The sequence below is a fragment of the Molothrus aeneus genome, chromosome 9 (genome assembly GCF_037042795.1).
Source record: "Molothrus aeneus isolate 106 chromosome 9, BPBGC_Maene_1.0, whole genome shotgun sequence".
In the NCBI taxonomy this organism is placed as follows: Eukaryota; Metazoa; Chordata; class Aves; order Passeriformes; family Icteridae; genus Molothrus; species Molothrus aeneus.
Genome location: NC_089654.1, coordinates 9,072,915 through 9,100,671, shown reverse-complemented (window position 1 = coordinate 9,100,671; position 27,757 = coordinate 9,072,915). Strand labels below are relative to the sequence as shown.

The 27,757-nt window shown below is 47.2% G+C and overlaps 2 protein-coding genes across 2 annotated transcripts; one reads left to right on the top strand and one right to left on the bottom strand.

The window, feature by feature from the left end:
* Positions 1–983: 983 nt before the first annotated feature.
* Positions 984–19,475, top strand: RAD54L (RAD54 like). The gene is made up of 18 exons (XM_066555339.1): positions 984–1,062; positions 1,187–1,276; positions 2,803–2,922; positions 3,653–3,713; positions 5,293–5,428; positions 6,198–6,267; positions 8,332–8,620; positions 9,042–9,166; positions 10,544–10,694; positions 11,856–11,982; positions 14,157–14,231; positions 14,632–14,762; positions 14,864–14,974; positions 15,118–15,241; positions 15,526–15,604; positions 15,710–15,889; positions 17,305–17,468; positions 18,590–19,475. Exons 1-18 carry the CDS (start codon positions 1,060–1,062, stop codon positions 18,789–18,791), a joined length of 2,238 nt encoding a protein of 745 aa, XP_066411436.1. The 5' UTR covers positions 984–1,059; the 3' UTR covers positions 18,792–19,475.
* Positions 19,473–27,757, bottom strand: LRRC41 (leucine rich repeat containing 41). The gene is made up of 10 exons (XM_066555338.1): positions 27,631–27,757; positions 27,459–27,545; positions 27,094–27,164; positions 25,186–26,317; positions 24,532–24,777; positions 23,498–23,662; positions 23,059–23,157; positions 22,471–22,593; positions 21,519–21,594; positions 19,473–20,390 (listed from the first exon to the last, which is right to left on the bottom strand). Exons 1-10 carry the CDS (start codon positions 27,755–27,757, stop codon positions 20,156–20,158), a joined length of 2,361 nt encoding a protein of 786 aa, XP_066411435.1. The 3' UTR covers positions 19,473–20,155.

Genomic DNA, 27,757 nt, shown 5'->3' with positions numbered 1-27,757 from the left:
TTCAAACACAGGATTCTGTCTGGTCATCGTCAACTTCTTCCTCATAATCCTAACAGCATCATCCTGCCCGAGCGAGGCAAGAAGAAGTTCGTTTCTCCTGATAATGGAGCAATAAATTTTTTTTCTCTGAAAGATTTAGGCATCCTGTGACTGCTATCTCAGTGCGAGTCCTTTCTTTAGAAAAAAAAAAGTATCCTACATAGCATAGTTTCTATTTTAACATTATGTTATAACCTAAAACTATATTTAACACACTACATAAGAGAATTAATACAACATTACTTTCTAACACAACACATATAATATTCATTTTAATATTTGCGAAAAGCCAATCATAAAATATGCATTTTCCACACAAAATAACCTAAGATTGTGCCAAATTGAGGCAAAATTGTAAAGGGACAGCTTCCCCCTCTGCACTGCTCTTTCCTGGGTGCCCACCACAAGAGCCAGGGCTGTAATTCCTGCTGCCAGCATTCACTGCAGCCAGGGCCCCGCTCTGGCCTTCACACCTTTGTGTGGACATGGCTCCCTTCACCTGACTGCCAGCACCCGAGCTGCTGAAGAGCCAAAAGAAATGGCTCAGTTATTCCTTGTACCGATGGCTCAGTTGCTTATTCCTTGTACTGATTCCTGCTACAGTCTCACACCCTGATTCTTTTGTGGCGCAGCTTCTGTGGGCCAGCGCTACTCCTGCTTGAAGAGGACAGGACCTTTCTTTGGACAGAAAAATAATTCACTTTTTTTTCCCCTTTTTCCCTCTCAGCACCTCTACTTGACACAGAAATTCATGACAAATCTCAAGTCCTCTTATTGCTATTTTATATATATATATATATATATATATATATATATATATATATAATCAGTAGATTGCATTTCTTCTCCACACGCTCCCTCCACGGAGCCCCGAGCAGGTCGATGATGCGGCTCTGGTGCCGCTCGGCGCTCGCTTGGCCACGCCTGCGGGCGCGGGGGCGCGGGGCGGAGCCGGCTCGGAGGTTTTCCCGCCAGCGGCGCGCGCGGGCCGTTACCGCGTCCGCGCGCTCCCGTGAGGCGATGGTGGGTGCCGGGGGGGGACCGGACCGGACCGGACCGGGGATCTGTGCCTGTGCCTTTCCTTGTGTCTGTGTCTGTGCCAGGAACCTCCAAGTCCCTCACTGTGTGTGCTGTCCCTCTATTCCAGAGGAGGAGCCTGGCCCCCAGCCAGCTGGCCAAGAGGAAGGCGGGCGATGAAGATGAGGAAGAGGAGGAGGAGGACTGGAAACCCCCGACGGTGAGCGAGGGGTGCCGGGACGTGGCCCCCTGTGTTCCCGGCCCCGTGCGAGCCCGCCGCAGCCGTAGGCAGGGGGATGAGGGGCGGCGCTGCGGCCGAGTCACTCCCCGTGCCTGAGCATCCCCATCCTGTGGGCATCGCGTTTGTGCTGCCGTGAAACTTTGTGTCTCGGCGTGTGGTTGGTGGAAGAACTTCATTGTGTACAGATGGTGCTTCGTGGTTGTGGAAAAACTTATCCCTCTGGGAGCCTTGAGTGCTGTGTGAAAGGAAGGGTAATGTTAAGAAAATTAATCTACAAACACCAGAGGTTTATGTCCAAAAAGGAGACAGAGGAGTCTTTTCTGGCTTTATTCGAATAAAGGGAGAGGCCATGGGGCATTCCCCTGGAATCTCTCAAATTTGTGGAGGACGCAGCCTCTTTTTTATCTTAATTTCCCGGCCGCATTTCCCTTCTCTCTTTCCCTATTGGCTGAGGTACTTGAGAGGTACAGACTCTCCAATACACCTGATACCAAAGATTTCCCTCTAATGTATAACACTCCCTTTTAATTTTTAATTCTTACGGAATTTAGGGTTTTTTCTTCCCCGTTGTTTCTTTCATCTCTCAATGTCTAATTTCGTTTATCAGCCAACCTAAGGTTTATTTGTAAAGGCAAATATCTTTTTCTATTCATCAATCAGTGGAATCCTTCCCATTGTTTCTTTTATCTCCCAGTGCTAGTTTTATCTACCAGCAGACCCACAGCTTGTTTGGAAAGACAAATCTGCTATTCTTCTCAGTAACTAGGCTGTTCAAGACAGAATGTTACATATTTTTGTAACAGGACAGGGGAAGGATCAGTTTCACCGATTATCTATAAAAGACCTCGTTTAGGCATTTATAATAACAGGAGTCCCAGCCCTAATCCTAATTTACAGTAATGTTCTATGTCATACAGGTTAAAGAGTCTCATGTAATGTTTTCTGTGTCAGATCCATTTTTCTGTGCCAGCGGGTGGTTGAGACCATGCCTCACACTGAAGAGGACTCTGTTAAATCAGGAAACAGATCAATAACTTATTTATTTTCATGTTTTTCTAAGTGTTTGAAATGAAGGGTTCAGTGTGAGGCCTTCCACCTGCATAACACCAGGTGCCATGGAGCCTCTGGGGACTCTGGTGTAGTTTGTTCCATGCTACTGACCCTTCCTTTTCTTAATTCTACTTTTGCTGCTGAGTGGCGGGACAGCACAAGTCTTAGTGCGCACAAGCCTGCCCTTTTACAGGTCAGAAAGTGGTAGTTATTTTCTTAATTAGGACAATGTTTTAAGCTTCATGTAAATCAAACTTCAAGGTTCAGTGACCTTGCTGTGTGAGTCCTGTGGCAGCGGGGGTGAGTGGTGGCTGTGCTGCTCCACTGCCTGGGTGATGGTCTGTGTGCTTTGGTGCTTACTGGGCGTGGCTGCAGAGCATCCTCTGAGCATGGCTGCAGAGCATCTTGCTCCCCCCTGCTCCCCCTGAGCTGTTTGGTTCTGTTCTGTGTTCCAGGGCCGGAAGAGGCAGAAGGCAGCTGCTGAGGCAGAGAGTGCAGAGTGTTACCGGTCTCCTTTCCGCAAACCCTTGGCTCCACTGACCAACAGACCCCAGTGCCTGGACAGCAGTCAGCACGTGAGTGGGCTTGCTGCTGCTACACACTGCTCACTCAGCAAGGAATTCCCAGTCCCTCCGTGGCCCCTTTTAGACTAAGGCATTATGCAGACACAAAGTCTTTTGGAGAGGCTTTTTGCCAGGTCCAGCCCTTTATTGTTGAAGGAGCTGTGCTGAGTGAGCTTGCTGTAGTGGAAATCCTGAATGAGGGAGTTCTGTGAGACCCAGGTGAAGGACAGTACCCAGAGGTGTCAATTGCTTTACACCCAGGTGGGTCAAATGCTGACTGCCTGCCCAGTTCTCTTGGCTTCCACTGCTGGAGAGCAGGTGCTGGACTAGCTGGGTGCTTGCTCATCCAGCATGGATGTCCCTGCAGTGGTAACCCAGCTCCTTTACGGGAAATGAGCTCCCTGACTAAATTACCAAGGCGGGGGCAGCAATACGTTTTAAAGAAGTGAAAAAAGCTAGTGGATTTAGGAAGATGGGAGCTATGAAAAATCAATTTCATGTATTAGAAAACCCAAATGAAAATAGTTTGAAAAGCAGAAGTGGTGGAGGAAATTGTGCTGAATTGTGACTTTCTTCCTTTTGGATAGTCTTGAAAGTAGTTGGAGTTGAAGCTTGAGTAGATTAAATAGAGGGACTCTGAGTACTTGGCAAAAATGAGTTCTCAAAAAATGTCCTGGACTTGCATTCTTGAGCAATCTCTGATTTCAGCCTTTTGAAATGTGTTTTCTTTCTGAATTCCTAGGAGGCTTTTATCCGCAGTATTTTGTCCAAACCCTTCAAAGTCCCCATTCCAAATTATAAAGGTAAGATGAGGAGGTTTAAGGATTGTCTGTGTTGGCTGACTCGGGTAAAACAGATGATGCTTAGGCCTGTCAAATATATCTGTGGGGATTATTGTTATTTTTTGCACTGATGCATATGTTCCAGATATCCTGACTTAATTTTGAAAGAAAAATACTGGCATATTAGCAAAGTCTTCATATTTCTTACTAGTGTTTAGTTTGGATAATCCTACATTTCAGAATTGGATTTTATAGTCTTAGTGCTATGTATTTGATGTAGTGCCAGGAGATTTTACACTGTATCACAAATACAAAAGCAAAATGAATTCCAAGCCACGAAGGTTTATCATTTAAATAATGATGCTAACAGACAGAAGGCTGTGGTGAAAAAGATTGTATATGCCAGTTTTCTTTCTACTTGGCTTGGAGTGTTGAGCCTCAAGGTGATCTTCAAAACGAGATTGTTTTGAAGTTCAAAGCCTCAGCTGGTTTGAATCAGTGAAACATAAGATCTCAGAAACAAATGGGCCTGTTCCTGTCCCCTGCTTCCCCTTCACCCTCCAGCTGAAAAACTTGAATGCAGAGCAACCAATTTCACTCAAACTTTAGTTATAAAAATGTCTGTAAGCAGCCACTGAATATGGAATGACAAGCCCCAGAAGAGTTTGGCAAAGCTTGCCTTCTGGAGAAGCAGATTTGTCAGAAGGCTCAAACAGAACTGTAACTGGGAAAGCTGCTTTCTGTGTCTGTTACCTTGCTCTCTTAATTGGGGAAAAAGGGATGTTTCTTGTGTTCTTTCTTTCTTCTTGCTTGTGCATTGCTGCCTCAGCTTGTGGTACACTCCTGTTTTGCAAGGAGCTTTAGTAAACAGTGGACAAATAGACTTATTGAGTCTTTTTTGAGCAAAATCAATCCTGGGAGCACAGTTGCCTGAGTTTTGATGGGAAAAGGGATTCTTATGTATGTTCTTGTGTTCATCTCTATTTCAAAACTCTGACATCAAAACACAGTACTAGGAAAAGGGACTCATGCTTGGTTTCTGCTTTTCACAGAAATTGGCTCCAAGGCCAAACATCTACTATTGCTCAGCAGAGAGAAAATAATACCCCAGAGAAGGTAGTCACAATATGAAATTGGCTGTGGTGCTGTAGAACTTCATCACTGTTAAAGATCAGTTCCTGACCTTGCATCAAAGATATAACTCTAGCTAAGTCTGGGTTAGGTGACCCCAAAAGAGAATTTCACCCAGCATATTTTGTATGTAGGAGGGTATTTGTTGGGCTGTTGACATGTACATTCTGGAACCCTCCTTGGCTTTCAAAAAACTAGAACCACCACTTGGGTAAGCAGTGCCATTGCTCCCTCTTTGCCTCTGTTCCTTGGTTCTGTGTTTTCCTGCTGCAGCGCTTCCCACTGTGCTGCCAGAGCGCTGCCAAACAACGGCCCTGCTTAGGTTTGCTGTGTGCACCAGCTGAGCATGCACCTCCACTCCAGCACCCAATTAATTCACTGTTCCTAAGTGTAATCAGACTCTGCTGCCAGGCTCTGCTTGCTTCCAGGAAGATGCTGTTGTTTGAGCTGTGCCTTTGTTCCGTTTCAGGGCCCCTGGGCTTGCGCTCACTGGGAGTCAAACGGGCAGGACTGAGGGGTCCTCTCCATGACCCATTTGAGGAGGGAGCTCTGGTTCTGTACGAGCCCCCTGTGCTGAGTGCCCATGACCAGCTGAAAATAGACAAGTGAGTCATCACCTGGCATGAATGCTGCAGCTCTGACCTCTTTCTGGGTGTAGGTTTATGTGCTTTTCTCCCAAATGTGTTTGAGCTGGGGTCTGAACATCAAGGGGATTTCGATTCCAAGTATTCTGCCTGAATTGGTTCAGGTATGGCTACAGTCAAAGAAGGAATATACCCATGCTAGATTGTTTGTGTTCTTTCACTGACTGTTCCATCTCTCATGCATCAAAAATTTAAACCTGTTGCAGGGAATGAGCATACGCGCATGGAGAAACTGCTTAGAAAATCTCATGGCTTAGTCATTAGTCAGGAAACATCAGCATCTAAGGACAAGCAAAGGGAGATGACTGTCAAATGTTAGGCTGCCTACTGGTTTGTATTCTGAAGTAGTTTCTTTTGTGCTATTGTTACAACTTTAAAAAGCTGTCAAGTGGATCTTCATGGATAGAGGGAGGGGTTTCTTTCTCCAGAAATTTAGTTATTGTTATAGAAACAAGAAGAACAATACTGACTTTTTAACTGTGTTTCTGAACCACATTCTGCCCTTGTTTTAACCACGGCCCACATACATGGTTTCAATGATGTTTCAGACTGTGGGCAGGTCTCTAACTTCATTCTCAAAGCTGAATTAATCAATTTTTCACTTTCTTGTTTGAAGTTGCTTTCCCTGTGCCACAGGAGAGTCCTCAGTATAGCAGTGAGATTTAACAAAGCCTAAACATGTGCCAAATTCCTCAATCACACTCTCTTCTTCCTTGACGTCCTCCTGCAGGGACAAGGCACCTGTCCATGTTGTGGTGGATCCTGTCCTCAGCCGTGTTTTACGACCCCATCAGAGAGAAGTAAGTTTTCCACTGGGACCTGAGAGTGTGGCTGGAGGATTTGTTCCATTTCAAAAAGCCACATTTCCTCTGTTGGAGTTGTCTGTGAGGTCTGCATAGACCTCACAGACTGACAGTCCAACGGACTCTAGTCTGTGGCAAATACCAAGTGAAGCATTTGTTCTAAGCATCCTCTGAGAGGCCTGAATGCTGACAATACTTCCTGTCCCTTTTCAAGCAAAGAGTCAGGGCTGAAAGTCTTGCTTTTACTTACCTTGAAGTCTGGAGATGTAGCTCTGCTGGGTGGAATTCAGTGTGGAAGGTGATGGGATATAGTTGCAATAAACTATATTGCAGCCCAGTTTTGAGTCAGGCAGGGCAAACTGTCCACCACTGTTTTACTGCTCAGCAGAATAGATCAGATCTGCAGTCCCTGAGCCAGGAAACACTGAGGCTCCAATTTCTGATACCATGGTTCCTAACAAAGTGTACAGCAGGCTCCTGCTTCATTGTGCTTTGTTTGGGGGCTGCCCTTGGTAGGTGTGAGCGGTGCCTGACCTATGCAGACTTGAAATTTGATGGTGGAGACTGCCAAAACCGTTTTATGTTGTAAAAATGTGCAACTTTGTAACATGGCAGCAGTGGCTACAACTCTCCAAATACCTGATGTGGCTTCTGGACAGCTCGAAGTTCATCCCAGGTGCAATATATTATCATTTAAGCCTGCAGGGAACACAGATGGAAGCTGTGATTGCTGATCTTGCAGGCTAAGCAGGTAAAGCTAGATGTGTCCCTGCATGGGAGAACTTCAGATGACAGTGAGAGCATAGTAGGCTGCTCATGGCTTGTAGTTTTATCTCAGATCTGGTAGTGAACCTGTGGCCCAGTGTAATGCTCATCTCTGGCTACATAGCTGGAGGCACTCTGGTTTTGGGTAAGCTGCTGCCTGCTGGTGCTTTTGTCAAGTAATCAGAGTTATGTCGGTGTCCTGGGCACACTGGGTTTTGGCAGGTAAATGTCAATGATACAGCAGGTTCTGCTTTAGCCTGACTAATAAGTCTCTGCCTGCTAGGATTCCTATACTGCTGTATTCAGCTGATGCTCCTACATAGCTGTACAGTTCTGCTCCAGCTTTGTTGTGACTTTTGCCCAGATGCTGGTTCTGCAGCAAAATGCAGTCTTATAGTCAGTAATGTAGTTCAAAATTGTTCAACTGGCTTAAACAAATTCCATTAGCCTGTTACTAAAAGTCTAAGAAAGAAAGAAAAGGACTTGAAAGTGCAGGTAAAGGTGCTCCATCTTCAAGTCCTAAGTAGTGGAGTAGAGAGGATGAACCATTGCAGGTGTGTTTAGCTTGTACATTCCCAGCACAATGCCCTGGTTTTCTTTGACTCTGTTATCATCCTATGGTACAAGAACATTTTGAAGTTTGTCTCTTCCCCCCGACACCTCCCCTTTATCTCTCTCAGTGATGTGTCGGGGCCTAATGCAGAGCTGAGCTCTTCTCCCACCATGTGACATGGGTTAAAACCTCAGCCCTGTGTCTTCTCTAAAGCTAAATCTGCTTTGGTCCTTGAGCCCCCAGGTGAGTCACTGCTTCTGGGCAGAAATTATGAGGGCTGATAATGGTGTTCTAGGAATTATTCAGGTAGCAGAAACAACTCTACTCACTCTGATTCTTTGAAATTACCTGATTTGGTGGTGTTAAGATGATAAACCTCTTTGAAATGATTGATGCATGTTAGTTCATGGTCAGGCCCTGTCTAATGCAGCCAAGGGTAGAAATTTCTGGGAATTCATGTTCAGAAGCTGGTTAGAATTGTAGAAGAAAAATGTAGCAAGATTTTGTGCATGTTGTGAGGTACATGCTGGCACCAGTAGTGCTGTTTCACTCCAGATGTGGCAGCATTTTAGCTGTGCCTCAGATGGTTTCCCTCTGTCTCATTAGAGCACTGCCTGTCCCCAGGGACGTGCGTGCTACACGGATCTGCTGTTTGCTGTGCTATCAGCCCTGTGCATTGTGGTAATGAACTTGTCACTCTGCTGATGTCCCCATCCGGCTCTGAGAGAACAATTTTTTGGCAGGGGGTGAAATTCCTCTGGGACTGTGTGACGAGCCGGCGGATCCCTGGGAGCCACGGCTGCATCATGGCAGATGAAATGGGGCTGGGCAAAACTCTGCAGTGCATCACACTCATGTGGACGCTTCTCCGGCAAAGCCCGGACTGCAAGCCTGAAATCGAGAAAGCCGTGGTGGTGTCTCCCTCCAGCCTGGTGAGAAACTGGTACAATGAAGTAGAGAAATGGCTGGGGGGAAGGATCCAGCCACTGGCCATTGATGGAGGCTCCAAAGAAGAGATTGACCGTAAACTAGGTACAGAAATGTTTGCAATCTGGGTGTTCGGCTGGTTGGGGTCAAAGTCTTGCATTGGAAGGAGGCTGCAGCAGCTCATGTGAACATCTCTGAGCAGTCACTGGATCTCTGCAGACTGATGGCTGCCTCTCCACCAACATGTTTAGATCTTGCATGTTTGGTAATAGTTGATCTTTTGCCATAATCCAAATCTAGTCAGGTGTTGGGGTAGTCCAGGAAATGGAGGCAGAATGGACATGGAAATGGGAATAGTTGTGGGGAAAGGAGAATGGGTATATATGGGTGGAAGAGTTTTCATAAATTTTTAAGGCAAATGTTTTGCCCATTTGACCTGTTTTCTATTAGTTTTCCTCATCTTTTTTTTTTTTTTTTTTTTTTTTTTTTTGGTCTTTCTTTTCCTTTTTCCCCTTCCCATCTGCAGCTGGCTTTATGAACCAGCATGGCCGGCGAGTGCCTTCACCCATCCTGATTATCTCCTATGAGACCTTCCGACTGCATGCTGAGGTGCTGCAGAAAGGCACTGTTGGGCTGGTCATATGTGATGAGGTATGGGGGCACCTTTAAGGGAATCCATTCCTGCTGTTTTCTCAACACCTGGGTGAAACTGGATCTGCTTTCTTAAAGGAGAGTGGACAATGGGATACAAGACTTAGCTATCGACAGCACCCATTCTGGTGTTTCAGAGGCTCTAAGTAAGATCAGCCTTACTGTGTGAGCCTGAATGGGAGAGGTGTCTTCATGAGCCAAGATATGAAGAAATGCCAGCTGGTGGTAACTGCATCCACTTGTAGGTCCCTGATGGGTCCCTACTAGGGCCCTCTCCATGTGAAATATGTGCCAGAAGGAAGGTTCATGCCTGGCTCTGTTGGTAGTGCCCTGGCTTACTGGTTTTCATGCATTGGTGTGTGTCAAGCTCTGCTTTCACGTGGCCAAAATTGAGTTGTTTTTTCATTTGTCATTCCCTATTTGTGGTTATAGATAGTGAGAGCCAGAGATGCTTTGAAGGACAAAATAAAACAAGTGTCCTCTGCCTCCTTGAAACGATCAGGCTGGGACCTGCAGGGGTTGAGGTATCCTCTGCTGCTGGGTAGAAGGAATTTATTTAATATGGGTGCCACCCAGTGGTTTGGCTTTGTATTTGCCAAAGCAGTGCCGAGAGGGGCTTAAAAAGAGTGAGTGTCCTCAGGAGTGTAGCTCCCATAAACGTTTTATCTACAAGTCCGTGACTGCCCTCACCTCTCAGTGCCCGGAATGAGGCTAGCACCTAGGAAATCTGGGAACCCATGTCCTTGGCCTTGTGGCTTCTATGCATTTCCAAAAAATACTCACCTCTGCTGCAGTCTAGCACTCATGAAAAGCATCTCATCACTTGTGCTTTGTCCTACCCAGCACTCAGATGCTAATAAAGTTGCTTTTCCCAGGCATGAGAAATGGGGCCTGTGTTCAGATTACCACTGTAAGAGATGAAGAGCCTCTTTTTATTAGTGTGCAAGGTCTGGCAGTCCTCTGTACAGGTGGGTGGTTTGTGGTCTTGACCTTGAATGAGGCAATTTTACTGGTCCAGAGTTCAGTGCTTGTGTTGGTAGCTGAAAACATTCCCATCTTAGAACAGGAAACAGTTCTCAGAGTTATAAGTTATATTGTGTGATGGTTGTTGTTTTCATGATAGGCTTTCTTGCCTGGGTGGAGCTCGGATATTCCTGGTTTGGGAAGTTTGTAAAGTCTTGTTTCCTCACATAATGGCTAAAGGTTTTTCAGTAGATCCTTGTCCTTAAGACAAGTTTGTTGCAACACTTACTCCACTACTAGGAATGGGAAGAGTGGTGAGATGCCTTTTATCAGTGCTGATATGGCTCTTCAAGCTGCTTCCTTACAGGGCCACTGGATTTATCAGCCTTATTCCTTTTCTCTGTTTTTTTACAGGGCCATAGACTGAAGAACTCTGAAAACCAAACTTACCAGGCTCTCAACAGCTTAAACACACCTCGACGAGTCCTTATCTCAGGCACCCCTATACAGAATGACCTGCTGGAGTATTTCAGCCTGGTGCACTTTGTCAATTCAGGCATCCTGGGTAAGAGATGAATGTGTGGGAGATGGGAGGCAGGGGAAGGTGCTGGCCAGGCTTCCCTTGATGCCAGCAAAAGCAACAACTGAGACGTTGCTGAAAAATGATGTCAGGGGTTTGTAACTAGATGATCTCTTAAGGTCTTTTCTACTTCACACAACTCTGTGATTCTATGAGACTGCTCTGGATACAAACTCTTTCAGTTTGTATCCAGAAAGCCTAGGTCAGGGTGCCCTGTTCTAGGGACTATGTGTCATCTGAGCTCTGTTTAAACAAGATTCTAATGCAAACTACACCAGTCAAACAGGTGTTTTGGAAGGGGAATCAGTTAAGGTAAAACAAATATGTGAAACTGAGTGCTAATGTCAATTATTTCTTTTTTCATCTCCCATGATTGTCTCAGGTTGTTGGGCATCCAGTCCAAGAGGCTTCTCATTAATTCTAGTGCATGCCTAACTCTAGTTAAACACAATTCATCAGATTCTTAGTCTTGCAAGCAGAATTTGGGCTGTATCTTTTTCTGTTCAGCTGTTTTTCCCCCAGGAGTTCTCAAGGAAAGGATGGAATGGGCTGGTAGATGTTCTACATCTGCTTTTTCTGTGTGCTTCAATTTTGTGTAGTAATTACAGGGAGCTGATGGGATTTTCAGCTGCCCCCCTTGACCTGTACTTTGGGCAAGATTACTCTCCCTGTACTTGCAGTTCGTTCTTTCTGAGATGAGGTTAATGGTGTAAGTACTGCAGCAAAGCTGCATGCACTCAGTAGGCATTTTTCTCACTTTCAGCCTGTGGCCAGTAATAAGCAACTGATTACAGATAATTTTGGAGTAGGCACAGATAATGCCTGTGCTGTTGTTTGCAAGAACAAAATCTGGGAATAAAAGTATAGCTGGAATGTGAGCAAAAGCAGTATGTGTGGGACTGTTTAAGTAAAATTCTGTGACCTTCGGCTTTGCACTGTTGTTGGAGTTCAAAATGATTATCTGTTAAATTGATTTGTCTGCCTTGTGTGAGTCTTTCTTGGCTAGGGAGAAAAAAAACCAATCTTATGGATGGGATGGATGAGGGTTTGTTTTATCTGCTGGGCCCAGTGTTTGAGTTGGCTGTGGGATGCTGATCAAAGATTCTTTGGTAGTAGTTGTCACCTTTTCACTTCTGTTTTATACAGGAACTGCACAGGAATTTAAAAGACATTTTGAAATGCCCATCTTGAAAGGAAGAGATGCAGATGCAAGTGAAGCTGAACGACACAAGGGGGAAGAGAGGCTTAAAGAGCTAATCAGTATTGTGAACAGGTGAACTTCATCCCTCTTCTCTTTGCAGAGCATTTGCCTATAAGCCCTTTGCATAAACCCTGCTATATTTCCAAATTACAGTTGTAGCTGTAATGAATTCTCTTGCTTGTTACATCTATACAGCAAGTGATTGTGCAAGTATTTATTGCCAAAGAAATCCACATAGGATGGAGCTTTAGTCTGATAAATGGAACTGACATGGCACAGCCAGCTGCAGTAACCCCCAAGCAGTACTCCCAGGTACTGGATTATTATACGACTCCTATGTTTGTTTTTTCCTGGGATCTGAATAATCAGGCAGTATCCTTTTATTTATTTTATCTATAAATGTGGGCTGGATTAGACTTGAGATCCATCTGACCCAGATGTTGAGGAGCAGAAGGAGTATAAGGAATGTCACTCCATTCTGCTGTTGATTGCCCAAGTCACAGAATAGCTCACACTTACACAGTTTTGTTGGCTCTGTAGGGCTGATAGGACAGACTACAAGTGTCAGAGATGGGACTTCTGATCCTCAAGAAGCACCTCTGTGATGTGAAATGCTGTCTTTATCTTTGGTTGATTTGTGTTACCTGTTCAAACTTGTTTGCTCTTCATGAATACAATCAGTTTATCCATATCTGCTGGCAATTGCTTGGCTCTCCTTAAGAACTTTCTAGAAAAGACTGTTGAATTCTCAGCATTGCTGGTGTCTTCAGGGTTTTTTTTTCTGATTGTTTGTTGTTTTATGGGTTTTATTTGATGGTTTTAGATTGCTGGTTTTGTTTTGGTTTTTTAATCTGATCTTTTTGTAGCCATCACAAATACAATCCTGCAGTTCACAGTAATGGTAAATTAAATTTCACACTAAGAGTCACTCCATAGAGACAGTCCTGACCTTGACTCAGATCAGCTTGCAGAAGCCTAAGAAAAAGGAAAGGTTGGGAGGAGAAAAGCTTATTCCTTCTCAAGGTGCATTTATTTCTTTTTATAGTTGATGAAGAATGGATGTAAAAATGTGTTCAGGAATGCCTGTGCCTGGCTCTGTTGAGGTCTTTGTCCTTTCCTTTATTGTGCAACAGTCATGATACACAAATAGGGAAGACAAAGCGCAAAAGTAGTAATAGATGAGTCTGTGGAATTTGGTAGGAATTGCAAAAGGGCCATTGATGCAAAGACATATGGAATCATAGAGGTAAGGCTGGAAGGGCCCTGGAGAAGGCATCTAATCAGCCTTGCTGTCCTAAGGTAGAAGGTGTTAGAACTGAAGACCTAACCCATCTCTTAAACCCCCACCCAGCATGAAGACCTTGCAGTTTTCCTAGGACACCTTTTCCAGGGCACCGCTGTCTTTGCAGTTAGAAGAGGCTCTTAATGTGTAACATAAATCTTCCTTACTGCAGTTTAAGCCTATTACTTTTCATCCTGCTGCTTATGGGTTCGGAGACCAGATTATTCTTTTATTTACCAGCCTTTGACTGATTTTTGGGTTGTCATATATCCCTGCTGTCTTTCTTGTATAGGTTTTGTAACAGACTTTTAAAGCTTCCTGGCAGAACTGGGTTTCTGCACCTCTTACTCTGGTTGCTCAGCTCAGCACTTTTTCTAGTCCATTCCACCTTTTCTGAAGTGTGGCAAAACTGCTCCATGGGGCATTTCCAGAGGCCAGAGGATATGTCCATTGCTGGAATCTTGGGCCAGGCCATGAGCCCATCTTGGGTGAGGATGGCTACTGTGTTACTAAATGGGGAGTTGCCTGCCTGTACTTTGGTTTATACCCACAGTTTGTGGTGGTTGATCCCTGTACTTGTTTGCTGTCTATGCTGCTGCTCTGTTGTAGCTCAAATTGCAAATGCTGTTGGTAGTCTGAGGGAGAGCAGAGTTTCTCTTGTGACTGAGCTCTCTCTGTGTAGGTGGCATCATGTCTGATCCCTCCACATCTCATGAACCACATTGGAAGCCTTGCAAAGACAATGGGTTATATTGGGCTCTGTACACAATGTGGACTGTGAGTGTCTGGCCTCTGCCATGTGTTGGACTGTCACAGACCTTTGGAGGGAAAATATCAGAGGGATTGTCTGTTGACCATCTGAGGAATCATAGTGATAAAACAGAGTTTTATCACTATGATTCCTCAGATGGTCAACAGACATAAGAGTCATCCAAGCATCTGATCTTAATTTCTCTCCCTGCAGGTGTTTAATTCGGAGAACTTCAGACATCCTGTCCAAATACCTGCCAGTGAAGATTGAACAGGTGGTCTGCTGCAGGTACCAAAAAGCATCTGCTGTGTCTGGGAAATAGTGGAAGCAACGGGAAGGACTGAAAAATTGCAATAAGCCCTTCAATTCTTGTGGTGACTTCTTCCCTCTAGGAATGGTGTTGTAGCCATTGGCAATATGTTGCTTTTCCTTCTGAAGTTACAACCCAGTATTGGTGGTTCTGCCAGCCAGCTGGTGAGCTCTGGGCAGCTGTGTAGAGCAGAGTCCTGGGCTGTGCAGTCTCTGCAAGCTTCTGTTCCAGCTCTGGAAGATAGCAATACTCTACCAGCAGCCTTGGGGGCAGTTCTAAGCTGTCTGTGCTATAACTAGAAAAACTGAGCTGAAAGGAGCACTCTGTGTAGATGGAGCAGGGCTTTTGTTGGACTGCAGAGCTCTTGTTGTGTTTCAGACTGACACCTCTGCAGACTGAGCTGTACAAGAACTTCCTGAAGCAAGCCAAGCCAGTGGAGGAGCTGAAGGAGGGCAAAATCAGTGTTTCATCTCTCTCTTCCATCACGTCTTTGAAGAAGCTTTGTAATCGTGAGTTGTTCATATGGGTTTGGGTTTTGCACTGTTGCTGGAGGTTTTTTGGGTCTCCCTTGTGCACTCTAAACAGTCTCTGAGCTCTGTTTATTCTTCAGATCCTGCTCTTATCTATGATAAGTGTGTAGAAGAGGAAGAAGGATTTATTGGAGCCCTGGGTTTGTTCCCTTCTGGCTACAGCACCAAATCTGTGGAGCCCCAACTTTCAGGTATGGTGGAACTCAGCAGTACAGATGAGCTGCCTAACACAGGCAACCCCAAGACCGTATTTAGCACCTTACCAAGTGCCCCTCCAGGGTCTGCAATTTGGGAATTTTGCTCTAACTTTTTCTTTCTTTTCCTTTTTATCTAGGAAAGATGCTGGTTTTGGATTACATCCTTGCTGTTACCAAAAGCACCAGTAATGACAAGGTGGTTTTAGTGTCTAACTACACTCAGACACTGGATCTATTTGAAAAGCTCTGCCGGAGCAGAAGGTTTGTCTTTGGGTTTCACTGCTTTAATCCTGCTAGACTGTACTTGTTGCCTGTGCTGTAAAAGAACTGGCTATTCCTACGCTTTCTTTCAGCAGGAACTTGTGATTTGTCTTTTAGCTCAGGTGTTCCTGAATTGGAACCAATGTAGGTTGTGCTTTGTCTGCTGGGGTCACTCAGCAGAAAATCTCCGTCCCTCTGCTAACATTTCTAGAGCCCATTCTGTTGTTACAAGGCTGCTGATGACAATTTTCTCCTTTAATAGCAGTAAATGCTGTGTGTTCCAGGTATCTGTACGTGAGGCTGGATGGCACCATGTCCATTAAAAAGCGAGCAAAGATTGTGGAGCGGTTCAACAGCCCCTCGGTGAGTAGAACCTGCCAGATGTGAGCAACTCTCTTGCCAGCTCTGAGTACTGGGAGTAAAAGCATGGCTGCCTCTGCAGTCTAATCCAAGCCTGCCTTTTTGCAGAGCCCTGAGTTCATCTTCATGTTAAGCAGCAAAGCAGGTGGCTGTGGTTTGAACCTGATCGGGGCCAACAGGCTGGTGATGTTCGACCCCGACTGGAACCCGGCCAACGACGAGCAGGCCATGGCTCGCGTGTGGAGGGACGGCCAGAAGAAGATGTGCTTCATCTACCGACTGCTCTCGGTGAGAAAACTCCTCTCCTCAGCATGGGGCTCTGGGTGCCAGCCCAGACTGCAGCTGCTGTGATTGGGGCCAGAAGGGAGAGAACTCTTCTGTGTTAGTGACCAGAATTGATTGGAACTTAATTGCTTCCTACCCTTAGATGTGTTGCCATGGAAAACCATGAAGGTTCTAGCTGGAGGGTCATTACTGCAGCCCTTGGTTTCTAGCAGTGGCTGGCTTCTGAGAAATAGAAACAAGTGTGGCTTTGCAGATAAGATGTTCCTTTGAAGTCATTTAGGCATCTGACTTCTTTAATTTCATGGGGTGTCTGATGCAGAAGTTGCTGTTTTTCAGTCAGGCTGCAGTCTGTTTTAGTTGGTTGTACGTGTACTTTAGAAACAGCAAATATGTTCCTGGAATTACCAGCACCATTTGGAATGGAGCTGCCAGTGAGCAGATGGGATAGCTGCTCTGTAGAAGAAGACCATGAAGGAGACTGCTCTTTTCAGACTACTCTAACACTTGGTCCAGCAGTGCCAGTAGTGTTTGGTGTTTCAAAGTGTCTCCTGTGCCCTTGTTCACCTCTTGTTAGTTCAGACTGTTGGGATTTTTGTTTTGGTGGGGGTGAGGGGGAAGTTGTTGGGTGGTTTTAATGTGTGTGGTTTTTTGTTTTGTTTGGGGATTTATTGTATAAGCTTAGTTCCTTGGTCAATTACTATTTTTACTTTGAGAAAACAGGCCTTCTTTGCCCATCTTTTCTTGATGAAGTTCTTCTCTGACCTTGCTGCACTTGGAAGCAGGGAGCTCCTTTGCTTTTAGAAACAGAAAATCAGTCTGCAAATCATGACTAATTACCCCCCTCCTTGGTGTTACATTTGTTTGCAAAACAGACATTTTGCTCTTAGATTTTTACCTTAGAAATACAGCATGCTGGGCTTTCTGCACATCTGTTCTGGAAGCAGACATCTCCCTCCAGGCAGGATGTGATTGATCTGTGTGTGGGTGAACCAGAAAATAGTGCTGATGCTCATGTCACCCAGGGCTACAACTTGTTTCTGCTTCTTGGGGAGATTGTAGTTGGGATTTTTTGCCAGGGAGCAGTTGTAGCTGCTCACCTCCTTTCCCTTCCTTCCTGTCAGTACATTCTGGTGCAGTGTGTGAACTTTAGCCATGAATGGCAGTTCTCCCTCTTCCTTATCTGTGTCTCCACTGGATCCACTCCTGCAGCCATAGGGAAAGAGAAGCAGAGTTGAGTTAGATCTGCAACAAAACACATGTGGTTGGAGTGCAGCTACTAAAACTTGCCTGTCACCTGAACTGGTGAGGCACTGAGTGGTCCTGACAGCTTAGTGCCATTTGATCTGTGACACCTTCTCCATGTAGAGCTCCTTTAACACCAGTGTTCCAACTGTGCTTTATCTCTGACTTGCCTGTAGACAGGGACTATAGAGGAGAAGATATTCCAGCGCCAGACCCACAAGAAGGCCCTGAGCAGCTGCGTGGTGGATGAAGAGCAGGATGTAGAAAGGCATTTCTCACTTGGGGAGCTGAAGGAGCTCTTCACACTGAATGAGACCACCACCAGTGACACCCATGACAAGTGAGTATTCTGAATGACTCATGGCTGGGATAGCAGAAGTTTGGTTGTGTAATTCAGAGATCTCCCAGGCAACAGGAAGGTGTCCAGAGAGTGAGCCTCAAGTGTTGCTGCTTCTGAAGCTGTTAACCACCTAGACATGAGCACTTCCTTGCTGTCCTCCCTTTTTACTATCTAGAAAAGCTGTGCTGGCTGGATCAGTGAGCAAACTACCTTGTAGCTACCTGTTTTGGAGACTGAAATACTGCAGCTAATGAAAAGAGAAAAACTGATCAGAGCTGTTCAAGGTGGAGCCTAACTTGGCCCTTCCTTACTGCTCTCCTCCTGGTGAACAAATGCTGAGCTGCTTCCATACTAGGGCTTCTCCATTGGCTAAGAATTCATGAAGCCAGTCCTGGTGCTGTTCTGGCAACTAAAAGAATACTCTTCTCCATTGTCTGCCCTTCTCTCCCAGCCCAGAGACCTGTGGTATTACAGCCACCAGAAAGAGGACAGGGAGTGCAGGGAAAATGCTTCACTGTGAAAATGAAGACTCTTAATTCAGGCAAGAAGTGAAGAGGATTAGTTTTAAGCTGTATCAAGGCTTAGCTCAATGTAGGTATCCATTCTGCATGGCAACAGCCCTTGCTGGCCTGACTGCTGCTGCTCTTTGTCTCCTTAAGTGACAGCTCAGTGGGGCATCTCCAAAACAGCCTGAGCACAACCTGGTGGCTGTGGTGCGAGCCAGGATGGAGTGTTTTGGAGCATGGTGTGCTCTTTGAATTTAGGAGTCCTGATGCAATACTAATAAGGTGTTAGCAGCAGTCGCTTGAGATCTGCCTTAAGCAACATCCCACACCTTTCAAGGGAAACTCCTCCTGAACTTCCTCAGGGTCTTGCTGGACCATTCCCAAATGGTTAAACATGAAGAGGGACTGCCACTGGCAACAGAACCCCCATCTTTTCAAAATGTGTGAGTCATTCCTTACCTGTCACACACCCACCAGAAGGTAGTTATGCAGTAGTAATTCAGAAACTGAAAATCCAGGGGAGTTACTCCTCATGTTCCTGGGCTGCAGTTTTGAGCAGCCCTCAGGCAGAAGCAGCAGAGGAGCCTTGCACTGATGTTGCTGTGACCTTGGCAGGATCAAGTGTCGGCGCTGTGTGAACGGGCACCAGGTGCGGCCCCCTCCCGATGGCTCCGACTGCACCTCGGACCTGTCGCAGTGGCAGCACTGCGCGGACAGGCGCGGCCTGCAGGACCCCGTGCTGAGGGCGGCTTGGGACGCTGCTGTCACCTTCACCTTCCATCACCACTCCCATGAGGAGCAGCGAGGGATTCCCTGACAGGTTACTGTCCCCCGTGGGGGCAAGGGCAGGCTCTGTGGCAGCCTGCCCCACTCTGATCCCTTTCAAGGAAAGGGGCAGTGGGCAGCTGTGCATGCTGGACTGTTGTGTGGCTGTGGGATACAGAACAGTGTGGCTGCAAAGGCCCTTGGCAGTGTTCAGTCTGCTGCAGCAAAGAGTCCGTGGCTTTTTATTTGCTGTTGAATTGTGTGCCTGAAAAACAGCCCCTTGGGAACTGGGAATAACGGGACCTTGCATGCTTGATCAGATTTAGCACTGGTTCTCCTGCCTTTGGTGTTTGTGCCTTCTACTCAGCCAGATTTTGTCTTCAGGTTTAAGTTGAGCCAGGAGTTTTATAGCACTTGATGTGCAGTCAGGTTTTTTTCTTTGACAGCTCTGCCTTACAGTTGCTGATCAAAACTTGCAGGATCCATTTTTGCTGTGAAATGTCAAACTTGCTGATTACTTGGGAAGAGGAGGATTTTGTACAGGGGGGAAAAATTTTACCTCATATGTTGAACATCTGGCCTGAAAAAGATCATGAAAGCAGTAGGAAATCAGGCTCTATTCCAGTAACTCCATTTCTAAAACCACTTGCTTTGTTATGGGCAGGATCCCCTGATCTAGCAGTGTTTTAATGAGATCACATTACATGACAGTAATAAAATTCACTTTGGTACATTATGATTCTTAATTGTAATTTTATTACAAAAATGTTACAAAATAACATACTATTCAAAACCTCTGTAAAATGACTGCAGACACTGGAAAAGGGCAGTGTGATTGCAAATAAACAGCAAGCTATTTGGTACAGAAAGAAGTTTTTGGTGTAAAGTACAACTTTCCAAGTGGAAAAAGGTCAAGTCTGGGGGCTTTGTTAGCTTGTTTTCTCCTCCCTTTAGTGGAGGGAGGAGTTCCTACTTCACAGTCCACAGAATGAAGAAGTTGGAAGGGATGTCAGGTGCTTCTGTCCAATACCTCTCCTCAGAAACAAGAGCACCTAGACCTGGTTGCCAAGGACCACAACCCGATGGCTTTTGAGTCTCTCCTATGCTGGAGATGGTTATTGGTGAGACATTAGCTGAAACAACATGAAATTTGTCACAACACCCAGTGATGTAAACAGCTGTTTGTTCAGAAGCTCATTTGATGTATGTCCCATTTATAAAACACAAAAGATGGCAGAGTTAGATCACCTGGAAATACAGCAGTTGGCCCACGTGCTCTGGTGTGTCATGGCAGTGTCACACCCCTTCAAATGAACAGCAGAGTGAAAAGAACAACTCTGTGCTGCTTGAATGGGGCAAGAACCCCCAGCTGTGCTGTGAAAGGAGGTGGTGATGGGTTTCCCCTGCTCCTGTGTCCTACATGACACTGATGTAGTCAGCGAAGGCCTGGGAGGAGTCCCAGGCGTCGTTGACCACACTGCACAGGGCTCTGAGGCGCCGCAGCGCCTCCTGCGCTGTCTCTGCATCCTGGTCCAGCCAGTTCTGGAACAGGCGGAGCTGTGTGAATGGAAGCTGTCCCCCTCTCTGCTGGATGTGGCCTTCCAGCTTCTTGGTGAACTCCAGGAGCCCATCAGGTTTGATGCAATTTGAGCTTTCCAGGGAAAGAAGAAAAAGAAAAAAATAGACATTAAGAGTTTAGGCTATAATTCAAGCAATTTAAATTACCGTTCCTTCTAGTAAATGCCAGTGCAGGTACGAGGAGGTTTCAAGGCCAGCTGCACCTTTTTCAGCAGTACAAAATCTAAGTGTTTCTCATGAAAAACAAAACTGATTATGAAGGGCTGGAAACCTTTTTAAACCATAAGCGTAACAACTACCAAGTTAAACTCATTATCCAGACCTCTTACTACTGATTTAAGCACTCCTAGCTCTGGCCTTAAAATGTTGCAGCTGTCAACTCTCTGGACCAAGGGACCTGGCCCAACCTACAGGTCCCAGTGCAAGACTCAGCAGTAAGTGATCATTATCTCTTCCTGCAGAGAAAACCTGAAGGGCATGTGTCAGATCCTGTTATTTCTAGGAGATTAAAAGGTCAATTCCCATGTAGAGATCTGTAAATAAATATCAAGTTGCATGCTGGATTTAAATCTTGTCAGAGGTGCAGTAACAATCACGCTTCAAGCCTGCTGAAGGAGTGTGGCCATGGCTGAATAAATTGTCAAGCTTATGTACTCTGAGCAACCTGAGCCATGAGGATGTAAAGAGGGGGCAGAATCAAGCAAAGCAGTTGTTAGTATTGCAGAAATGCCACGCCCATGTGCTTCATGAAGGTTGCTGCCTATCTGTAAGGCCACTGGGTCAAGAAGAGAGCAGCAGTTCTGACTGAAGACCCAGGAAAGGAATGCAGAGGCATTCTGAGGATGTGCCAGGAACAGTGACAACATTCTCTTGCTTTGAAGGGCAGTGGGAACAGAGCTGTTCACACTGATGCCTAAGAATAAAAGAAGGGATGTTAGTCCCAACCTACAGCTCAGGAAGCTCCCAAGGGAGCAGCAAATCAAAGCTGCTTTAGAGATGGAGCTTGACTCCTAAAGGTGAAATGTCTCAGAGGTCCTGGTGGTCTCTAAGGGTGTATGTGCCCATTGCAGCATTCTCAGCTTTTCCTGGGCACACATTCTCTCAAGGAACAAAGCCATACTCAGGTTCTCCTGCTGTCAGAGCCCAGTTCAGCTCTCTCCCTCCCAAAACAAGGAATTCAGTGTTTAGAGAAGCAGAATACCTGACATCCAGCTGGCAGAGAGAAGAGGAGGAATCTTCAGAGAAAATGTCTGCAAGGGCAACCAGCCTGTGATTCCCTGAAAGGGAGAAATGCACTATTAGATGCAAATTGGAAATGATCTTAACATTTAAATTGTCATAGGGCTGGGATAATAGTGCAGAAAAGGAGTCTGTAAGCACATGAATGCAATACAAAGAGCCCACCTCTGGACCCTCAGTGTGTCCCCCTCAGTGACATCAAGTGAGTTCATCCCCCTGAGCACAATGTTTGAGGCAATGAAAACATTTACTGATAGGGTAGCTTGTTTCCCTAGAAAAATCATAGTTTTGTTTGAGAAGTCCAGATGCAGCTTTGTTTTAGAAATTAAGTGTATTCAGGTTATCCCAAGCTTTCCTGTTTTACTTTGTTAAAATAACAGAAAACAATATTCTGGATCTATCAGCAATTAATTTCTCAAACATTTCTACTTGGCCTGTGATTCAAAAAGCCTATCACTTCTATAAATTCAGTTCCAATTCTTGGACTTAAATCCTCCTTTACTTGTTCATCCCTCCAGTGGCTGCCAACAGCTGTTGAGACACAAACTGCCCAAACTTGGGCAAAATCTGTGCCTCTGAATCAGAGGCAGTGCATGTGATGCTGGATCTGCTCCTGTAAAGTCTGAAGCAGATCAGTGTTCAGTCAAATCTGGAGATCTGCTGGAACTTGCATTTGCTGCAGAGAAAAGCAGCCATAATTCCTGCACAGTACCTTGGTATGCTGCTGAATGCAACTGAAATTCTGCCTTTAAAAATGGATCCAGTGCTCCTTATTTGGTGCACTAAATCCCAGTGTTCCTGCAGAGGGTAAGTTCAGCACTACAGTCAGCAGCTTTCAGTGGTGCTGACTCCAGCCCCAGAGTTCCCTGCAGAGAGCTGCTCTAAGGCCCCACAGGCACACACAGTGTACGTACCAAGGCGGTTCCCAGGCAGCTTGAGGCTCTTGAGTGATGAATTTCTTTTCACTGTATTGATTATTTCTGACAAAAACTCAGCAGTAGAACTTTCAAACAGCCGGCAGAAGGAAAAGGTGATTTCTGTGAAGAAATGGATTTACAGTACATGAGTACTCCCTGTGCTTCAATATTCCATAACTGCATTCTGCAGACAGCTCCAGCCCCTAATCCACATGCAAGAACCAAGCTCCCCCAGCAGTGGATTGCATATAACAGCACTTCTGCTGTGTCAGGAGGAGAGCCAGATCACACCCAGGCAAGTGGCTCTGCCAGCTCACCCAGTTAAAGGCTGAGGTGCTCTGCAGGTTAGAAACTGTTTTACAGCTGAGACTGCAAACACTTCCATGCAGGATTTGCCAGCAGCTCCTCTGCTCCATTGGCACAAAGGCATGTTCCCACTCTGACAACACCTGCAGATCTGCTCCAAATGTCTGTGACGTTTGGCTAAACCTTACACACCCAAAGATCCCCTCCTAAATGCCAGCCAGCCAAAAGCAGCCATTCACAGCACCTTTCCAAGCAATAGCACCCAGGAGCTGGCTGTACCTTGTAGGCCAGGATCCTGAAGCAGAAGCAGAACTTCTTTCTGGTGCTCAGCCAGATTCACATCATGAAAGCTCAGTTTCTTCAAATTTGGAGTACACTCTAAAAGCAAAACAAGTTCTCAGGTAAAGCACTGCACATCTTGGGGATAAAAAGACCCTGACCCAGCTACCAGCTAACACCCAGAAACTGACTTAGACTGTGGGTAATTTGTGCTGGATTGTGGATAATTAAATAGGAATCATTGTGCTGTGCAGGATCACCCACATAACACAGCACATGGGATGCCTGACACCCATTTCCTTTTCTCGGGAGACTTCAAGGATGTCCGCGCTGAACAGATGGACCCACCTAAGCTGCTTCATGCTAGAGGATGGAAGACCACAGCATGGAAGCTACAGTGTGTGTGCCCCATGATGCTGCCTATGGGTGAGCAGAGTACCTTTGAGCACCTCCAAAAGGAGCCCCAGCTCCTGGGGGCAGGGCAGGGTGGCACTGTCAAGGGACAGCTGCTGGAGGGACTTGGACGCCTTGAGCACCGGCAGCAGGAACGCAGTGTGCAGAGGTTCCCTGGGGAATCGGATCTCCAGCACCTCCAGGCAGCTTTCTAAGGAAGAAAAACAATGAAAGAGTTTGCTCTGGAGTGCCTGTCTCCAGTATAGCTACAGCAAGTAGGAAGCCTGGATGCCCAACACCACCATCCTTAAGGTTGGTGGAAACTGCCTATGCACCATGCCCTGCCCTGAGGAGCTCTGGCAGCTCAGACCTGGGGCAGGCATGTCAATCACTTACAGCTCACTCCAGGATTCCTGCCAGACCACAGGACCACCAATTTCTACTGAGCTCACCAATGCTTGAGAAAGGTCACCCTTTAAGGCACAAGCCAGTCAGTGCCTTCCCAGAGCATAGGTCTTTACTGACCCCACTCCTAACTCACTCAGGCTTTGCTCACTGCTTTTCTGGCAATTCAAGGGCTAATAAGGTGATGGGAGACCTGTGAGCTGAGCACTCACTTCTGTAGCTCCCAGGCTGTAATCCAAAGGCTTGGGCAGTGCTTTGCCATCTCCTGTGGTAATGTGATGATCAAAGGATGGTTTCCCTCTGCTTAAGGATGTGTCTAAGGCTTAAAGCTTCACAGTCAATGGGATGGACAAAGTGGAAGCTCCCAGTCAATTTAAAGATCTGGTGGGATAGGATCCCCATGGACAATCACAGGTAGCAGGTTGTGACTGGCCCTGCACAAAGCTGATGTTGCAGCATGCTGGGATACAGCAATAGAACATTTTCTCCAAGATTCCGGCTCCACAGAACACCTTAGACTGGAAGGGACAAACAGCAGCAGCAGCTAAATCAGAAAGGTAAGGCTGTAATTGCCTAAGAACAAACCACCATAATAGTGTGGAGTGAAGCCTGTAGCAAGCCTTTACAGCTCTACCTGCCTGCCAAGTCCTGGCCATCACTCAGAATGATTCCTACCTGGGATTTCTGCCTCACTGCAGCTCGGACTCGCCTCTGGCCTGGTGCCCTCCAGCTGGTTTTTGAGGTCGAAGCTGACGGAGAGCGTGTGGAGCTGGGGCAGGGCGCTCAGGGTGCAGCGGACGAGCTCCATGCAGGGCATGTGCGAGAACATGTCGCTCACGCGGAGCACGCGGAAGCGGCACTCGGGGTGCCGGGACAGGGCCCGGAGCCCGGAGAGGATGCAGGAGATGTTGGCATTCAGGCCTGGAACAGCATTTGTACAGAAAAGGGTCAGCTGTGTGTGCAGGCACTGACACAGTGTAGGAGCTGCAGCAATGGCAGCCCGAGTCAAGGGCTAAACCCACAGACTGCTTTATCCACGCATCCTTAAGCTACGCTCTGTGCGTGGGAGATGCAGATCTGGCTCTTCCCTTTGCTCTCTCTGAAGGGTGTTTAGGCACAAAGCCAGGGACTGCTCTGGGACAGAGGGATCCCATTCTCTCCCTGAAGTCCTCACACTCATTAAACATCTCACCCAACAGCTTTCTCGAGATGGGGCACTGATACTCCTACAATGCCCCTTCCTGTGAAAACTAACACAGGGTAAACCCAAGCAGTAAGCCAGGCCGTTAGAGCAGGGCTAGAAGGAAGTGTACTATTCATGGCACTAACCATTGTAGGATAGAACCAGGTTTTCTAAAGACACCCAGGAGCTCAGCAGGTTACTCAGAGTCCGACATGTCTCCCCAGTCAAAGGAATGGAGAACAACTCCAGCGTGGAGACACTTCGGAAGCGGTGAGCAGCTTTCAGAGAAAGGATTCCAGCAGCTCCTCCTCTTTTCTTACAGCCAGCATGGCCAGTGCATGGAGATCTTGAGGAGGAACTAGTCCAGTTCTCAGTGTTCTCTCCCTCTGTGGTCCTGTTTTTTTCCAGTAACCCTGAGTTATCCTCTCTAGCAACAGTAAAAACAAAATCATAGAGATCTTCTGGGTCAGCATAGTGTCCCCTGCTCCGTCTGAGGCAGCGACGTTTCCTCCCCACTGCAGGTTTCTGCCATCTGCATGTCTTTCGAGGAATGGGGTGACAGGACAGCTGCTCTGAGCTGGAATGAGGGGAAGAGCCCCCATGAATGTTGGGGTGGCCAGAGGGCACCTCACTGCTTGTCTCTTCACATGCTGGGTTTTGCAGGGAAGGACTTCTGGGGCCAGAGAGGACAGAGGTCATGCAGGCATCAGCCTCTTTTGGGGATCTCTTCTGCTTCTCAGCACCGCTCCCCTCCCGCTCAGCATTACAGCTCCTCTCTGCTCCCTCCTGTGCTGACTGCTGGCTTTGGGCTTTGTCCTCCTCTCTGCAAAGGCCACACGGGCTGCTGTGACAGGTGAGGGCATTTCCCGAGCGCCAAAACCCAGCGCTCATGGTCAGGATGAGGACGAGAAGAACCGTGTCAGGAACAGGCCAGGAGCACATGGACACCTGGCTGACAGAGCCGTGGTGGATCAGCCGGTGAAGGAGTAAAACCAGCGAGCGCCTGATGGACTGGTCACAGGAGAGGAGGTGCTGGAACTTCAGGACCCGCAGGGAGGCAGCCAGGTTTTCCAGCACCTCGTGGTTGTGCTCAGCAGTGAGTTCCACGGCCCCCTGCAGCATGTTGCAGAGGGTGAGCTGGGAAACGTGCGGGGAGCTGTGCAGCAGCGGTGAGAAGTGACGGTCATGGAGGCGCCAGTCAGAGGAAACGTCCAGGACACCATGGAGGACGTTGGAGAAGAATGTTTCAAGGAACTTCTTCCTCCAGCATGTTATGCTCTGCAGTTGAACAACACAGCCATAGGAACAAAAAGTCAGCACCCGTTTTTCTTGTTCTTTTTAAGTTAAATTATTGCTGTCTGCTAACCTGGTGTCCAAAAAACCCCTCCTTCTAGCTCCACTGAGACCACCTCTCTAGTTCTCAGCATCCCTCCTCAGTGTACTCCTTGAAAACCTGAGTGAATCCCATTGCTCTCTTCATCCTCCTTCTGGCCTAATTTAAACACTCAGTGGTTTGGAGATGGGCCATTGTTTTTCCCTATTAAAAACCACATCACCAGCAATTTTCTTCCAGCATCTATTTACTGGCTGTCATTAAGTTGTTTGTTAACGATTCTTCTACGATGATGAAGCAATGAAGCTGCTTCCGTTTTTCTACATAAAACCATTCTCCAAACTCACAGTCTTCTCTATTTTTTCTCATGCTTTCTAAGACATCAGCATATTTTTTTTTTGCCAGTGTAGGTGTAAATGTGATAGAATATACTGGTTTTATCTTCTGTTTCTGTGAGAATCTCTGAAGACAAAGATTTGCTCTTTTGGCAAATTCATTGTTGGGAGATGAAGGGTGTGGCTGTGCACTACTGCTTCCTTTATAAATCCCATTTCCCAAAATGTTTGTATTACCAGGGTCATGCCTTGGTCCGGAACGCTAGGAACGCTTATAAACAGGTGCCAGGAATTTCTTGGAGGCAGCCAGAAAGAAAACCTCATGGAAAACAGCAGAAACAGAGCTCCCGTGTCGAGCCCCTTCTCCCACCAGAGCGTTTCCTCACCTCCGAGTTGGGCGGCCTGGTTTTCATCACATCGTCCCACAGCTTGCGCCAGATGGGCTGTGTCGAGAGGCCTGGGGGGAAGAATCATCAACCGGGCGCTTTCACCCCTCTCCCAGTGTCCTGCTCCGGAGCTCGATGGGATGCCGGGGCACAGCCCGAGCCCGTCCAGGTGTGGGATAGAGGCGGCGTCCCTGGGACCGCTCTGGCTCGGGGCTCCTCTCTCCAGCCGAGGGTCCCTGCGCTGTGGGCTTCTCCCGCCGGGCTCGGGGCCATCCCTCCATTCTCTCACCCCATCACTTTGAGGGGCCCGTCCCTCCCGCCCGGGGCTGTCCCCACGAGTTCGCCGCCGTCCCCGCCGGTGTCACCTGCTCTCCGCGCGGCGTCCTCGGCCCGCTCGAGATGGAAGATGGTGAGGAGCGGCAGGAGCCCCCGCAGGAGGTGCCCGGGCAACGCTGCGGAGAGCCAGAGGGAGATGGCGGCAGGGTGCGGGCAGGCCTGGGCCCCGCGCCCCGCCGCCCCGCGCCGCCCGCGCCTTACCCCAGACGTCCCGCTCCAGGGCGGCCATGCTGCGGCTCACAGCGGCCGCGCTCAGCGCGAACAGGCTGCGCGGCCGCTCGGCCGCCATCATCGCCTCGGGCACGGACCGCCCGCACCGCGCCGCCAT